The following is a 17,051-nucleotide window of genomic DNA, read 5'->3' on the forward strand; positions in this document are numbered from 1 at the left end:
GTACCTTTCTAAACCCATGATATGTGTTTATTCTGCATTAAAATGTCTCAAATGACAAGATCTTTGTAAGGTATTTTGTTGAGTTGTGTACTGACATCATCCAAAATGTTTCCAAAAAGTGAGTTACACAAACAGTGAGTTTGTTGGTGTGCTTTAAAGTTTAGCTCAGTCTAACGTGTTTTCATTGTACTCTTTTTCTATTGTTTTGCTGGTTTGATGTTCATTTTCTGTACAGTGTCTTAACCTGTGGTTTTATAACAGGAAGCATGTCTGAGTGTTGAACTGTTGAGCTGCAAAACAGGAAACAAATAAGAGAAACACACAGACAAATTTGTCTCGTCTTCTTCGCATATAAAGTCATCGAACCAACAAGCTGCAGTCTCTGCATTTCTCTTGAAGACACATTCTCCACAACAGCATCAGGTAAAGTTGCCACTCTGTTTTTAAGTGTCCTTGGGTACTCTGAAAGGCGCTATATGAATTAAATGTATTATTATTATTATTACAAAGTATGTGCCTATGCTTAATTAATATCATATTGGTCTGACTGTATTTTTAATTCTTTAATGTTCCACTTGGGACAAAAATACACTGTATCAGCTGTATACACGAACTGACATCAAAACAAAATGTGACAAGTAATTTAAGTTTTTATTTTCCATGCTGTGTTATGTGTTTGACTTTGTCAGTGAAATCTGCAAACTTTGCGGGACTCCCGGGCCAGAATCATTCACTTACAGCAAATTGTTCCAGTATCGTCTGTTTCAACATCAAGAAAAGAGTTCTGTGTAAGTAGTTTTCAGTCAGTCCTTCCAGAAAAACACAGAGTTTTCTTGTGATTGTTGCAGGCAAAAATCCTTGATTATGCGGCACATTTCCTTAAAAAATGTGATGGAATATGCAGGATATTTATGCAATTTTATGCGATGAAAATGCGGGAACTTGCAAAAATTGCGGTTTGATGAAAAAGAGAAAAAGAAGTGATTCCCCAACACCCTGTTCTCACTAGACTACTACCTTAATGTAAAGAGTCATTTCTTAATAAGCAGCACACTACATCTCAGAAAGTGCTGGAATATTTAAGTTCTCATCTTTTTATTTCAGACCTTAATAAATACATGGCTCAAGATTACAAATCATTGATGAGTCAAACAAGTTCTGCAGCTTTACAAAAGGAATATGCTACAACTTCTGTAAATATGAATAAATAAAATATAAAAAAAAAAATGTTCTTCCTGTTTTACAGAGGTAGATATACAAAACAGACATCTTCTGTTAAAATAGGTGCTTCCAAAGCAGGGGCGGTTCTGGGGGTTTTGTTTTGAAGGGAAAGGCAGACATAAAGTGTCTCAGCAGTTTACTACCCAATCAAAATTGTTGAAATTGTAAACACTGCTTTGTCTGAATGAGGGATTTATCCTTTTTTCTGGGTTGTATGTGCCCCCTAACAAAAAAGCCGGCCCTATTAAAACTGGTCTAACTGTTCCAATGCACAAAGTGCAATCTCTTACTGTACCGTACATTTACATACTACTGATATACTTACAACTGGAAGGTTTTTGAAACTAGTATGATTTTTTGTTGGCAAATGAGACTGATTTGCGGGCTTCATCATGGCTTCATCGCGGGGTCTGCAGCTTTTCGACGATGTTCACGTTGTTTAATTACGTCACTTCATAACATTCCCATGGCAACAGGGGACATTTTTCATCTTTCTGCTAAGATATATGTGATTTTTTTTGCAACGAAAATGCGGGGATTATGAAATCATGCAAGCCCCGCACATTTTGCGCGGAAATCGGCAATTTATGCAGCGAAAGTGCGGCGTATTTGAAAAAATGCAGCCCCCGCATTTATATGCGGACTTTGGCTGATTATGCATTGAATTATGCGATTTTCTGGAGGGACTGTTCAGTGTTAAAAAAGAAAAGAAACAATGATTACTCTTTCTGTCAGCCACTCTGAACCTTGAAAGGGAGAGCTGAGGTCACTTTACTCTTCTGTGTTTATTACTGCTGTTTTGTTTACTGTCGCATCTTATATCAGACCTTTGGCACTGCAGTATGTGCTTCAGATAAATATTGTGGAGGCACATAGAATACAGTTAGCCCAAAGAATATTTTCAGAGAAATAGTAATACCAATCATTCATTTTGGAGACCAAAAATCAATTCAAAGATTAACTTGAATTGTGGCACACTGTAATACTCTTTCAAGTTGAGCGAACATGAAGACAAACTGAGAGGGAAGAAGACACGCTGAGTGAGTGTTCAAGGACTCGCGCACAGTGGCGTGCACAGACATTTTGGGGGGCAGGTGCTCAGTGAAAAATATGCGCATGTAGAACTGACAGCTGCCTTATTATAGCAGTGTGAGATTTAAAAAACAAATAAACAATACAGGCACATGTTGATAATAATAGTAATAATGATAGTTTTAGTAATAGCCTATGTTTAAAGGTTGAATATAGCCTATTAAGGTAAATACAAGATTACTGCAAGTCTTGTAACATAGAAATAACTTGTTGGTACAAAATAATATAATTAGCTAAAATAGCTTAATGCCTAATTTAGTACAGCCAAACCACTTTGTGTAGTTAAAATGAAATGTGGACAGCTTTTAAGATATTTCAGTAAAATTAGAGGAACAGTTCAATTTTAAAATCTGAGCTTTAAAATGCCCTAAACATTGAACATGACTCTTGACTCTGACCTTTCATCTTCATCTTCCTCTTCCTCGTTGCTGCTGGTGGATGCAGAGAGCTGCTCCCCTGGGCTGCCTGCTGTAGCTCCCTTTCTTTTTCCTTTCTTATCCTCTCCTTTCTAGGCATTATGCTGCAACTGGTCACTAAAAAGAGACCAACAATATGAATAAGACTGTTTGGTTATATTTCAACAAGGCACAGGGCTGCTTTTTCTGCAGACAACTGGGAATTGCCCGTTTGTCAATTAGCAAATACATTACTGCAAGTGTTAATTATGTAGCCTAATGTAAACCTACACAATAACCTACTAAATAGTCATCTTAAGTAAGTATACTGATAGATTCACATGCTGTAGGATACCAATGACAAACTCTACCGGTGGTCATCATCACGTCATATCTATTATTGATTTTGGGTAGCGTCTAGCTTGTTAAGCAGGTGAGCAGTCGGCTAATTTATGCCCAGCTGTGTGGCGTTGAGACGGGCTACTTCACAACAGAGACAAATAAATGCAAGTTATAGCTTGGCAATTGAGGCTTAGGGGGCAAACAACACACTCGACTCGATTCATTTATGTGTTACCTGGCTGGTGGGCAGGGGAGGAGGTGTGTTTGGGCTGCAGCTGCGCACTGTCTGCTGCTACAACGCGCCTCCGTTTGTGTCCGCTCTGTGTGTTCACGTTGACAGAGGTGTGTGCGGGTGGGGTGGAGGGTGGGGGGAATATTAATTGGGGCAATATTATCACACGCTTTTAATCGACGAGCACCTATAGATGATTATGTCAGCATGGGCCACCAAAAAACCCACAAAAAAAACACAAAAAAACGAACTTTCAAAAGGACGCTTGCTTGGTCCAGAGGGCAAAGGGCAGGTGCTTTAGCACCACCTAGTGTCTACCTGTGCACGCCACTGCTCGCGACGAGGAAATGTGAGAGAGGACAAATTAATAAAACTAAATGAGGCACATTATTATTGTGCACATAGAATACATTTTTTTAGCTCATGTTAAAACATTCTGTGTGATAGAAAACATCTTTAATTACAAACGCGCACACACACACACACAGTGACTCTCCCTCACTGCAGCATTTTTGTCGATCAACCAGATTTGATCTGAATGTAGTTAATTGTTAATCTGATCATATTTGTAATTATTTAATGTTCCACTCTATGTTTGTGCATGATGGTAAATAATAGTGTACTTTATTTTTCTTATTTCTTACTTCAGATTTCAAGGATCACCATGGATACTCCACATGACGATGAACCAGTTGAAAAAATTAAAGAAGCTCTACAAAACAGCAATCAGGCCTTAGCTATGGAAAAGATCAGTGAGTATCTGGACAGGCAGAATAACATTCCACTAAATATTGCCATCACAGGAGAGACCGGCTCTGGTAAATCCACCTTTGTTAATCGCGTTAGAGGCATCAAAGAATGGGATACTGGAGCTGCTCCTACTGGGGTTAGAGAATGCACCAAAGTGCCTACACCATACCCCCATCCAAAGTATCCCAATGTTAAACTGTGGGATCTTCCAGGTGTTGGCACCACCAACTTTCCAGCTGATCAGTACCTGAAATTTGTAGAATTTGAGAAGTTTGACTTCTTCATCATCATCTCAGACACTCGCTTCAGAGAAAATGATGTGAAACTCGCTCAGGGGATCCAGAAGATGAAGAAAAAGTTCTACTTTGTTCGCTCAAAGATTGACAACGATTTACGAGCTCAGAAACTGACTCAGAGAGAGTTCAGTGAGACCGAGACTAAGGAACAAATCAAGGAAGACTGCATTCAATGTAAGTGACTTATTTTACAAGTAAGGATAATTTAATGACTGGATTTCCATCATTAGAACCTAACAAGCCCAGTCATCACAGTAAAGAAGTGAGTGCATTTATTATGTTAGTCAATATTTTGATCTGACCTCAATACACATAATTTTGTAGTATTTGGATCCATCATCTGGCAAAAAATGGAGCAAAAGTTAGCTGCTGAGACTTAGAAAGACTTTACACATGTATGTTGTTGTCATCACCAGTTGAAATGGCATTTCTATTTAATGAGACAATTTACCATATGCCTGCATATACTCAATATTATTTATGCAAGAATTACAATTCTAAACAAGAACATGAAAGACTTTTTTTCTTCCAAATCACGTAGATCAGGCTCAGTGGCTTAGTGTGGTACAGAAACTCTACTTGGAGGAAAGTTCAGTCAAAGCAACAGCAACAATAAGTCACCCAATGCAGGCGTCTGATTTTCACAATAAAAGCTGTTAACAGTTATTCAATTCACCCATCTAAGAAAATGAAAGCACATGAGATTACTGCACTGGTAAGAAACAAAATGAGAATTGAGACAACATATAAACTGAAACGTGCATATTATTGAGTATATATAAAAATAAACTAACAATCTAAATGGTTTCATCATTCTATAAAACTAATAATCATCCCAGTTATTTCCTTTTGTGACACAGGTCTTCAGGAACAAGGTATTCAGTCTCCACAGGTCTTCCTGGTGTCCAGCTTTGAGCTCCACCTGCATGACTTCAGTCTGTTACACGCAACACTGGAGAGAGAACTTCCTGAACACAAGAGGAACACTCTGCTGTTTGCCATGCCCAACATCAGCCAGGAGATCATCAACAAGAAGAAAAAGGCTTTCCAGACCAACATAAAGTGGTATGCTGTTGCTTCTGCAGCTGCAGCAGGAGTACCAATTCCTGGGCTTTCTATTGCTGTTGATGCACCTTTGCTGGTTGGTGTTGTCACACAATATGTATTTGGTTTTGGTCTTGATATCCCATCACTGAAGCGTCTGGCTGAAAGCTCAGGTGTGCCATTTGATGATTTAAAGGGTGTTATCATTTCACCCCTGGCTGCAACCAAAATAACCGCTGAACTTATCCTCAAGGTGTTAATTCAATGTGCAAGCACAGCTGCATTATTGGCAGCAGAGGAAGGGGTCAGATTCATTCCAATAATTGGAATCCCAGCAGCAATGGCCCTGTCTTTCAAGATAACTTCCAGTGCTTTGAATTTTATACTCAACAAGCTTGCTGATGATGCACAGAGGGTGTTTGAGAAGGTCCTGGACTGTAACACCACAGAGTGATATCATAATAGACTGATTTTAGTTGTACATTTAAGGGTCCGATCAGGATTTTGGGGGCTTATCTTCAATCAAAAGGGTGTTTCTTCACTTTATAGTCATTTATAGCTGGTAGTTATTGGTGGTGTTGTAAATTTGCCACCAAAATGTTGAGGAAAAAAATAAATAATAATACTAATTCAAAGAAAAAGTTAAACTAAATGAAAAGTTATAATAACTGTAGAAAGAGATTCAAAAATAAGTGAATAGGACAGATAAAATAGGAAAGATTCTGTGTGTCATTCTCAGTTGTGTCAGTCTTTGTGCCCTGCAGCCACTACACCACTACCTGCTCACTGCTCCACGTCATTTATTTACTGTAAACTGAAACAGCAGTCCACTGTTTAAACTCTGTCAGCTGTTGGCTCTGAACTGGGCTCAACCAGACGGCGTCACATCGTCCCCTCACTCAGGGGCGACAGAAAATAATACTTTTCTTGAAAAGACAATCCCAAATCATACATTGAATGGGCTGCTTCCAACTACAGTATGTTGATTACAAAAGAGATCATCTTCTCATGTTGTTGCCATAGTTATCTCTCTCTCCACAGCACTGACTGGCCTCTTAGTGAGAGATCTAACGTTACGATAAACATTCCTTGGTACCGGTCCTTCTATGCCCTCAGTCACTAACATCTTTCTGGTAGAAGCCTGTGAATATATTACACTGGTTAAACCAAGAGGACACTAAATATCTGTACTGATATTAGCAGGGGTGGAGCTAGCTAGCTGTTAGCAGCCAGGGAGCAGCAGAGTCCTGCGCTGTGTGTGGTTGTGGCTTTGTAGCACAAACAAACTGTCTCATGTGTTTATCTGACGGTAAATAAATGTTTATCAGCTGATAACGATTGGTGCCCTCCTGATCAGAACACCCTTATGTACATTATAATGAACTGAAACTGGTTGTTCTATCATTCAGTGAGAGAGTTTGCTCATGTCACAGATCTGTGCTAAAATGTGTATTCTTTAATTAGCAGGTGTGTTTTTACTGAATGTTATTATTGTTCTAGCTTTTTGAAATGGTATTGATCACAGTGTACAAAGTGCCTGTATGTTGTGTTGAAGACACAAATTTGACCACAACCTATAATTTCTTTAAATTCAATTCAGAAATATAGGATTTACAAACATGTTTTATTATTAACTTTCATATTCATTAATGATATTTTGTGTGTGTATTCTATGAATCATATAAAGTTAAGATTAAGTATTTGTATCACAGCAGTTACGCTTTATATAAAACATTTTCTTATTTCTATAATATCTGAGGCTCTTTCAGCAACTCGAGCCCTTAATTGTTTTACTGTTGAATATAAAGTTACAATTGCATTAATCCAAAATATTTCCAAAATGAAATGTGTCGTTGAAAATTAAAACCTGTTTGGCACCTTCAGTAGCTCACCTGTGCAGAGGCACACTAAGGTTGAGTCCTCGGCAGCGACCAGTGTTTGACTTTCCTTTTATTATGTCGGGTTTTTATTTTACAATGTCAATTTTTATTTTGATGAAACAAGTTTATGTGCTCTTGTGTTTAATTTCCTCCAGACAACAAAGAAACAACAAAGACAAAGAACCTACGAGTCTTAGACGACCTTCGACTCAGAGAGAGAACCTGAAATGTATCCAGAAGTTCAAAATACAGAAATTATTTCAGAGAGTCTTGTAGGTCTGTTGCTGTCAGCAGTAATTTCACATCCTGTTTCAAACCAGGAAAAATTTGACTTAATTATTCAAAGTGTACGTCACTGACTCCATGAGGTCGTTCAGGAAACACCTTCCCTTCTGAGGAATTTTAGCTAAACTGACCTGAAAGTGTATTAATTGTTATAATTGTGTGTTTTTTTGTTTTTGTTTTGGGTGATGTTGTCCACTTCTGCTATAAGACACAGTAGGAGCATGTTAACATTCATTAAGTCTATCAAATTAAATCAAATGTATTGTATCTCTGTGGCTATTTTGTTAACATAATACCTAATTACAAAGAATTCTGTCTCCTAATTATATCTTGATCGTTTTCATTTGCTCATTTTGATTGACCTGCAGTTTCTTTGCTTAAAACATTAAATCTCCAATTATATGAACTATCTGGATATTTGTCATTTTTGTCTGATTCAAATTGTTTACACATTATTTTTCTGATAGTTTCATCACTAATTAAGTGAATGAGTTCCTAGAAGTAGCTCATCAGTGGAAGATTCAGGCTGTGATCCTGTTAACTAACTCAGAATAACAGTGTGCAGCAGAAACAATCTGAGCCAGGTGCATTGTGGGGATTCTTCAGTGTCACGGTGGGTTTGGTCACAGAGAATACGTTCACTGTGCAGCTGAATAAAGCTAAATACAGTCCAAACTGCTCAGAGGAGACATTAATCCTGCACAGTTCACATACAGGTTACTGAGGACTCAACCTGACGTCTTAATTAACACACACACATCAAGCCAACATGCAACTCAACCTAAACACACAAGATTATTTAAGTGTCCAGTAACTTTATTATTTTCAGTGAGTGCTGTATGCTGTTTTCACCACAAGGGGGCACCTGTGAGCCCTGTTTAGTGAGACAAATACCTGCACTGCATCTTTAGATGAATATGACTCTTATTCCTGCTGTCATCTGTTTTAACGTCTGCAACACCATCTGAGCAGCAACCATTCATTTAGCTGTGTTTAACCTGATAAACTGTTACTGTGAATATTCATGTGAATGTTTGAGCTTCACATAAAAGCTTTAACTGAATTGTGTGAAGATGGTTTTATGTCTCTAAATCATTATGTTTGGATTTCTGTCTTCAGAGAAACATTACAAGACTTCAGGCTCAGGTTGTTAATGAGTAAATGATTAATTAATCTTCAGTAAAATAATATGAATGAATGCTTTAAAAAGTGGTGTAATCCAGGCCAGACCTGAGCCAAAGCTTCATGTGAAGCCGTGCAATCAGAATTACTGCTGCTTGATATGAAAAGCCTCCAGTACATGTTCAGCATCATTCTTTGGTACTGACAGTTTTAACTATACATCTTCTACTTCAAAAGAAGAAAATGGAATACAGAATCAGAAGTCAACATTTCTTTAATGTTCAGACATCAACAATCATGATAAAGTTGAGAGGAAGCCAGCAGGTAGAACAGGAAGTTGTTCTCATGGACAGTACAGTGCGCTTATCTGTGTATTTTATCTTCAGCATGACAAAAACACATTTTTCTATTATGTTCACTGTCTATATAAAAGCAGCAGACGCTGAACAGGGAAAAACCCACAATGTCATGACAAAAAGTTTGAGTTATAAATGCAGCAGATTTCAAACACAATCATTGTTTAACTGTGGGAATAGAAGGTAAATAACCAACAACAGCTGTGTTTGCAACAAAGACACAGTTCACCACAGTTTCAATTTAAACCCAGAACCAAGGAAAGATACGCCCACTTCACGTCCGAAGGAGAAGCCTGTTCCCAGCACCTTTGCCTCTAATTGTGTTGGACTGATCTTGGCCCCAGTATCTGCAGACAGACCGATGGTAGCTGTCCCAGGCCCAGCTGAGAGTGAAGTACTGGCCAGTTCTGCTTTAGCCATAACTGTGGTACCGGAATCAGACAATCCAACTTCCATGCTGGCACTGGGCCCTTTGGTCTCAACACACACCGGGCCATCTTCATGGCGATAGATGACTAGAGAACAAAACATACCAGAGAAAGGTGTTTCAAAAGCAAGAACAACAGGTCAAATTCTCAAGAGAGTCATGAAGGATGAAACTTTCTAAAAGTACAGTTTGTCTCAGATATCAGTCGACAGAAGAACATCGGATTTACTGGACTTCAGTCTGATTGGTTAGTTTAGGGTGACAAGTCATCAAGGAGTCATCAAGCCAGATTGTTTTAATTCCATAAACTCTCATAATTAAAATAATTTTACTTGTTATTTGTTTTCAGAAATATAATATTCTCTGTTAAATTTTGACCTTCTTCTCTGTATCTAATGACATTCTTTCTCATAACATTACAACTTTTTCTTAAAATATCAAAACTAAACCTTCTGAACCCAAATCATGTTTTGTATTTGCCACATTTGTCTTCACTGTGGGCTCATTTTTCATGAATATAATAGTCCTGCACCTCTGTGAAAAGATGTGAGGAGTAGAAGAACCTTTTTACGTAGTATATAAATCATTGAAAAATGACTTTCATTGATAATTTATCCTGTTTAATTGATATTTAAAAGACGAATCTATACATAAACATTTCCAACATGACCAAAATTGTTACCAACATTGGTTTTTGTAACACAATATTTACAATGTAATATAACAAGTTAAGTTTATTTTGTCCAGGATCTGTTTTTCTTGAACATTGTTTTTCTCAAATGAGATAACTAGAATAAAGTGATTTTGATGAAAAGCTATTTTAAGTTGGATTTGTTTATTTCTCCCTGCAGATATGTCACATGATCACATGATACAATTTACTTTGATATTTGGTGTAATTTTACTAAATTTTTATAGAAAGCCTGTTGTGCGGTTCAGAGGGTAAAGTCCCAAAATACAATTTTAACAACATCCCATTGGAGTAAATGATCTATTTGACTGACAAAAACTTAATAAAACGTGATTTACTTACCCGCATCGCCTGAGTTTGAAAGAGAGAAAAGGGACACTTTGTTATTTGGTTTTGCAGATTAATATTCACATTCACTAATATTCAATTTGTACCAAAAACAATGATAAACTTTATATTTTGACTTGAATGTACACATGTGAACAAATTAAAGTTTATTTAACATGAAGGTACTAAAAATCAAAGTTTAAGAAGTTTGTTTTCCTCCAATGGTCTGTCAGCTCTCAGTCACTGAAGTTATAAATTAACTAGACATTATTAAATGTAAATGTTACATCTGTCTGCTCGATAAACTATACTTTTTAGAAGAAAGTGTACACTGTTTGCCTACCTGACATCTTCAGGACAAGAAGTTTACTGTGAAAGAAAAAGAGGAAATGTCAGCAGCAGATAAAAAACAGAGTTTCTCTGTGTGAACGACCTCATGTGGAATAAAAATAACTGTGGTAATGAACATATTCTGTACAGATCTATAGAAAATTATATTTTATAATGTATCTGGAAAGCCATAAAGCATGTTTACTTTCAGCTGAAATAATAAAGCTCACATGGTGGACTGCTTACCTGAATGAGGTTCCTTTGTTAACAGCAGAAGTTGTGTGCTGGTGCGATCAGCTCAGATGCTGGAGTGAACACAGTTGGGCACAGTGCATATATACAAGATGGGGGAAGAAAGTGAAAGTATGAAAATAGCTTAAGCAGTCTTAAACAAAGGAGCCAAAAAATGAGCAGAAACCACGAACTGACACTGATCAGTTTCATCGTTGAGTGTAACTGAAGTAAACAGTTAAGTAAAAGTATGAATTTCAGGGAAATTGTAGGCTTTAATATAAGTCTGTGTCTGTGTGTGTGTGTACAAAGTGGGAAAAGTGAAAGTCACTCATACCAATAGGACTCATGTGACTTGATATTAACAGCTGGTGGAGGCTAGAACTGAGCTAAATCTCCATGTGAACATATAGACTTGAGTTCATCCTGTAAACATTCACTGCTTCTTCATATGAAATGCCTCCAGTAAATGTTGAGCATCATTCTTTGGCACTTCCTGGGATCAACTTTACATCAAAGACATCGACATCACAGTAACTCCGGACATACAAATGAGTTAATGAAAATCCTGTCCAACAGAGAGCTGACCTAACCGGAGAAAAATGACGTTGTTGTTGCCAAAGGACTGAACTTTACAGTAACTACAGAACAGATTCTGGTTGTAGATCTCATCACAGCAACAGAGTCAGACATCAGAAACAACAAGCTGGCAGACACAGAAGCAGAACAGCTACGGTTGAAGGTATCAGCTGTTCCTGCTAATGCAAAAGCACGTCCTCCAACCACACTACTGAGGAAAGGAAGGCCCTGCATCACTCAGAAGAGACAGACAAAGAGAGATGCACTGTGGTGCTGAACACAGCAGACTACCACACCAAAGTCACTGATCTGCCCAGTGATAATAACACCTATGAGACGCTGAGGTGAGATCTTACCTGTAGATACAAAAAGAAGATTTTAGAATATCTGCACAAACTGGAAAAGAACAAAGCCATTGACAGGCCATTATATTACAGACTGTACCCCGGGGAAGCCATCACATGTATCTATGGACTCCATAAATTATACAAGGAAGGAGCACCAACTGAGTGGATTTGTTAACAGGAGGAGTTGTGTGCTCCTTCTATGCCTTCGGTCACTAACAGATTTCTGGTAGGAGCTTGTGAATATATTGATCTGGTTAAACCAAGAGGACACTAAATATCTGTACTGATATTAGCTGTTAGCAACCAGCGAGTAGCAGAGTCTTGCGCTGTGTGTGGTTGTGGCTTTGTAGCACAAACAAACTGTCTCGTGTTTATCTGACGGTAAATGAACGTTTATCGGCTGATAACATTTGGTGCCCTCCTGATCAGAACACCCTTATGTACATTAAAATGAACTGAAACTAGTTGTTTTAAGTCATAAATGTTCATATATGGAATTCAACATGTTGCCTAAATATTTGGATTTGTGACCGTAGAGAAGACAAAAACAAACATGAGGACAGTAGCATGGTATGGAAGCCCTGAGGGCCAAGTAAGAATTATTTATTTTTTTGATTTGTCAAGTGTGAAATAAAATAATATTTTTTTTCATGAGAAACATGTTTGTTTTGTTTTTGAATGTGTGAAACAGAGTGAAAAATTATTTGTGAGAAGATTTTTTCTTCTTGTGTGTTGTCTCATGAAAAAATTAAAATATTTTCACTCAGTTCAAAACATGATATTCTTTTTTCTTCTGAAAAACGTGTTTTTACTTGGTTTCATCATGAAATGTGACGTTTTTTCCCCATGAAAAGTTTTTTCCACATGTTTTCTAGTGTTGTGTCGGTCGCGAACGTGTCGTTCAAATGAACAAATCTTTTGAGTGAACAAAGTGAATGGAATCACTTCCTGAACTGATTCGTTCCTTTCTCAGTTCAGTTGAGCTCAGCAGCGAGCATGCCAGCGGGGAGTGGAACTGCCGCGACTCACAGAGAACTGTGAGGACGTAATTCACATTCGCGCTGATTCGTTCATGATTCGCGAACCTACTGCACACAGAGAACTGTCGCTGATGAGGTGATTCTCGTTCGCGTACTGTGCTGAAAGTGGCGCTGTGTCACTCACTCACTCACTCAGGGCAGAGGAGTTGATTCACGTTCAGTAACCATACTACTAAAATTAGCGCTGTGTTGCGAACATCCGTGTAGCATCATGTTAAGTGATTTTACTGCACAGTAAAAGTCACTCACGTTCGCGAATGTGATTCTCAGCAGGTAACATAACGAGGGACGCCAGGACGTGAATCGCGTTCGCCCTGTCACTCACTCATGATTCGCATCAGATTCTTGTTCACGTACTGTGCTGAAAGTGGCGCTGTGTCAGTGAGTCACTCACTCAGGGCAGAGGAGTTGATTCATGTTCAGTAACCGTACTGCTAAAACTAGCGCTGTGTTGCTAACATCCGTGTAGCATCATGTTAGCTGATTTTACTGTGCACAGAGGACACTTTCACTGTGTAATAATTTTAGTGCATGTATACCACTCAAATCAGCGCTGCGTCTCCCGCGAATGATTGTGTACTATAGTCCATGAACGCACCGTCCCTCTGTATGTGAACGGGAAACACAGGGCTGATTAATGAACTGAATGACGGATTATTTGGCTGCTTATCAGTTCAGGGAGTTGGAGAGCATTGAACGATTCGGTGAACGAATCTCATTTTAATGAACAGATTCTAGAGATTCAGTACAGTAAAAGTAACTGCCGTTCCCATCACTAATGTTTTCACAGATTGGAAAAAAACAGGATTAGAAAGATTATCCTGGCAAAACTTTTTTGTATCCGTCAGATCACAAGTCATAAACACAGGAGAGAAGTAGTTTAGATCATAAAACAGATCACCAGAAATGAAACATTTCTCACATGGCCCCTCAGGGCTTCCGTAGAACAGACAGTTTAAGCTCTGCAGGTTTGAACCTTCAACACTGTGAACTGTAGCTGCAGATGTTGTTTCCTCAGTCTGCTGCTGCTCAGACTGCTTCATGGTCTCAGGGAAAGGCTTTAAAAAATCACCTTAAATAAATTAAAGTTGACCTGTGGCAGCCCGTAGAGGAGGAGATGGATATTTAAGTTGAAATGTAAACGTATATCTTTGATTGTTTTTCTTGAAATGTCATGCTGGAGTGAACACAAAGTGCATTGATAACAGACTGCAGAAGAAAGTGAAAGTAAATCAAGTCTGACCAATAAGGAAACCTAAGATGCTCCGTTACACTGGTGGCAGTTGTGTCTGCTGCTGGCTGCTGATATCTTTGATTTTATTACAGGATGTTTGTTTCAGAGCTTGTTTCTGTTGGAGTGAGTAAGTGAAAGTAAAGACTTGCGGGAAACTGAAGGCTTTACAATAAGCCTGCAGGCTCTGTGGCTCAGTGGACGACAGTGTTGGTCTGTTGGTCAGACACAATATGACACTCACAGTCCTTTCAGTCTGTGATAATAGATGAAGGTCAGCAACTCATGTACAACTTGTCACTTGTTTTTTGTTTGTTTGCACTGAACGGACAGGAGTTCATTTTGAGTGTCATATTTACAGAGGTCAACTGAATCAAAGTTTTAAGAGAAGAGATATACTTTTCTTTACAGACAGATAGAAGTTATTAAAGACCAACTCACTATAGTGGTTTCACACTGGCACGGTTCTGGTTCTGGCACTGGTTCGGTTCTGGAGTTTCAGAACCTTGGTGCTGTCTGACGAACCAGCCCGCTTTCACACCAGTTTAAGTTCGGGAACCAGAACTGTGCCGGAGCCCTGCCAGTGTGAAACCCCTATCAGAGCGTCCCCATTATAAGTGTGTTCCTAATGTGTTAGAATGCATTACAGACATGGCTTCATAGAAAGTGTTACCATGATTCCTTTTATGGTTGTCATGTGAGTAATTTCTAGTCATGGTTCGGAATTCTGTGTCTTCTTGTTGTGACTTATGTTTTGACTTTATGCCCTTTTTGTGTCTCTTCTGTCTTTTCAGTGTCTCCTCTATTTTGTTCCCCTCTGTGTTTCCTTTTGTTACCTCACCTGTCCTCTTCCCTCCTCACTCTCCTCACCTGTTCCTGATCTCCATTGAGTCTCTGTTCTCTCTGCACTCCTTGTCAGTTCGTTGTTTGCGTGATGTCCTTGATCACACTATGTTTCCGCCAGTGTCTCCTATTGGTATGTTTTGGATTTAGATTTCTTATTTTTGCACTTTAGCCTGTGTTGCTACTTTGCTTTTGCTCCCTTTTGACTAGTTTGTGTTAGCTCCATTTTTTTTTTTCTTTTTTGTATTTGTTCAGTTTTTTTGTAAAATAAAGCTCTCTTGTTTTTCCCATTTCCTGCCTCCTGTGTTTGTCTGCATGTTGGGTTCTAGATTACAACCTCATCCTGATAATTTCTATTAATACAAACAAACCATACCTGTAAAAAGTAAAAATAACCCAGATGATTTGTAAAGGACCAGCAAATATTAGCTGTTTGTTTACCCTCATCATCTCTTGTCTTTGCAGGTCTAAACTTTAAACAGAAGCTCTGATTGCATTTATGTCACAAAATGTCTGTTTTGGATTTCTGGTTGCTGTTCAGACTAAAGGCTCAGGTGATCTTCTGTGGGCATTTGAAATAAAGAATTATTAGTAAAAGTAAGGAATTGATTAATAGTAAAAAGTTTTGCCTACTTTAAAAAGGTTATATTTTCTATAGACTTTTAAAAGTTTGATCAGGACTTGAGTCAAATCTTCATCTGAAACTATACAAACTAAGTCTGCAAGATTGAATTAATCAACATTTACTTTAAAATATCTTCAGTAAAGTTTGAATGTTATTCTTCTGTACTGCCTTGGATCAGCTGTGTTCAGGGGGAAATCAACTGCATCTTATTCTTCTGCAGGATGTTATGTTAAAAGTAAATCAGACAATAGGAAGTAAAGATTACTTGAGTTTACAAGTTTAATGTCAGCAAAGCAGGATAAAGACAAGTGGAAGCCAGTGGCAGGAACATGAAGTTCATGGCAGGATATGAAACAATCAAGACAATGGTGACCTCTGATTAGCACAGTACAAGTACAATTATTTTATTTGTATGTCAGTATGACAACAGTAGTCTTTTTTGTTCAGTTAAAGACACTGAAAGATCACTCATCATTTCCAAATGGATTATCTGCAGTGAAGATAAACGGCTGTATTTGGCACAGACATGCAGTTTACAATAGATTCAATTCAAAGCCACTCCCAAACACAGAAAAGCCCCCCCCCCTTTTTTTTTTTACCAAAAGAGAAGCCTGTGCTGTATGCTGTTTTCACCACAAGGGGGCACCTGTGAGCCTGTTTAGTGAGACAAATACCAGCACTGCATCTTTAGATGAATATGACTCTTATTCCTGCTATCATCTGTTTTAATTTCTATTACTAAAGACAAAAACACAAGATTATTGGACTGCACAGCCACACCTGGATCTTTACCTGAACAAGTCAACACAAACTGAATGACTTAAAAAGGACAGTGAAGAGTCTGCAACATCATCTGAGCAATGTCATGACAAAAAGTTTGAGCTATAAATGCAGAAGATTTCAGACACAATCATTGTTTAATTGTGGGAATAGAAGGTAAATAACAAACAAAAGCTGTGTTTGTAACAAAGACACAGTTCACCACAGTTTAAATTTGAATCCAGTACCAAGGAAAGATACGCCCACTTCACGTCCGAGGGAGAAGCCTGTTCCCAGCAGCTTTGCCTCGACACCTGAGGGACCGACGCCAACGCCGGTATCTGCAGACAGACCGAGGGTAGCTTTCGCAGGCCCAACTGAGACTGAAGTACTGGCCAGTTCTGCTTTAGTCATAACTCTGGCACCAGACTCAGATAAGCCTACTCCTATGCCGACACAGGGCCCTTTGGTCTCAGAACACATCGGGCCAATTTCTTTACGAACATAACCCGATCCTTTAACAGCGTACGTTCCACCCTTTACAGCCTCATCGCTCTCTTCATTACCTTCATAGTCATCAGCATCAAAACTTCCACTAGGTTCCTC

At 38.4% G+C, this 17,051-nt stretch overlaps 1 protein-coding gene across 1 annotated transcript; it reads left to right on the forward strand.

The window, feature by feature from the left end:
• Positions 1 to 358: 358 nt before the first annotated feature.
• LOC115585834 (interferon-inducible GTPase 5-like) lies at positions 359 to 7,946 on the forward strand. Its single transcript, XM_030424492.1, has 4 exons — positions 359 to 423; positions 690 to 788; positions 3,932 to 4,502; positions 5,189 to 7,946. Exons 3-4 carry the CDS (start codon positions 3,947 to 3,949, stop codon positions 5,824 to 5,826), a joined length of 1,194 nt encoding a protein of 397 aa, XP_030280352.1. The 5' UTR covers positions 359 to 423; positions 690 to 788; positions 3,932 to 3,946; the 3' UTR covers positions 5,827 to 7,946.
• The last annotated feature ends 9,105 nt before the right edge of the window (positions 7,947 to 17,051 follow it).

This window comes from Sparus aurata, chromosome 7, assembly GCF_900880675.1.
Source record: "Sparus aurata chromosome 7, fSpaAur1.1, whole genome shotgun sequence".
Lineage (NCBI taxonomy): Eukaryota > Metazoa > Chordata > Actinopteri > Spariformes > Sparidae > Sparus > Sparus aurata.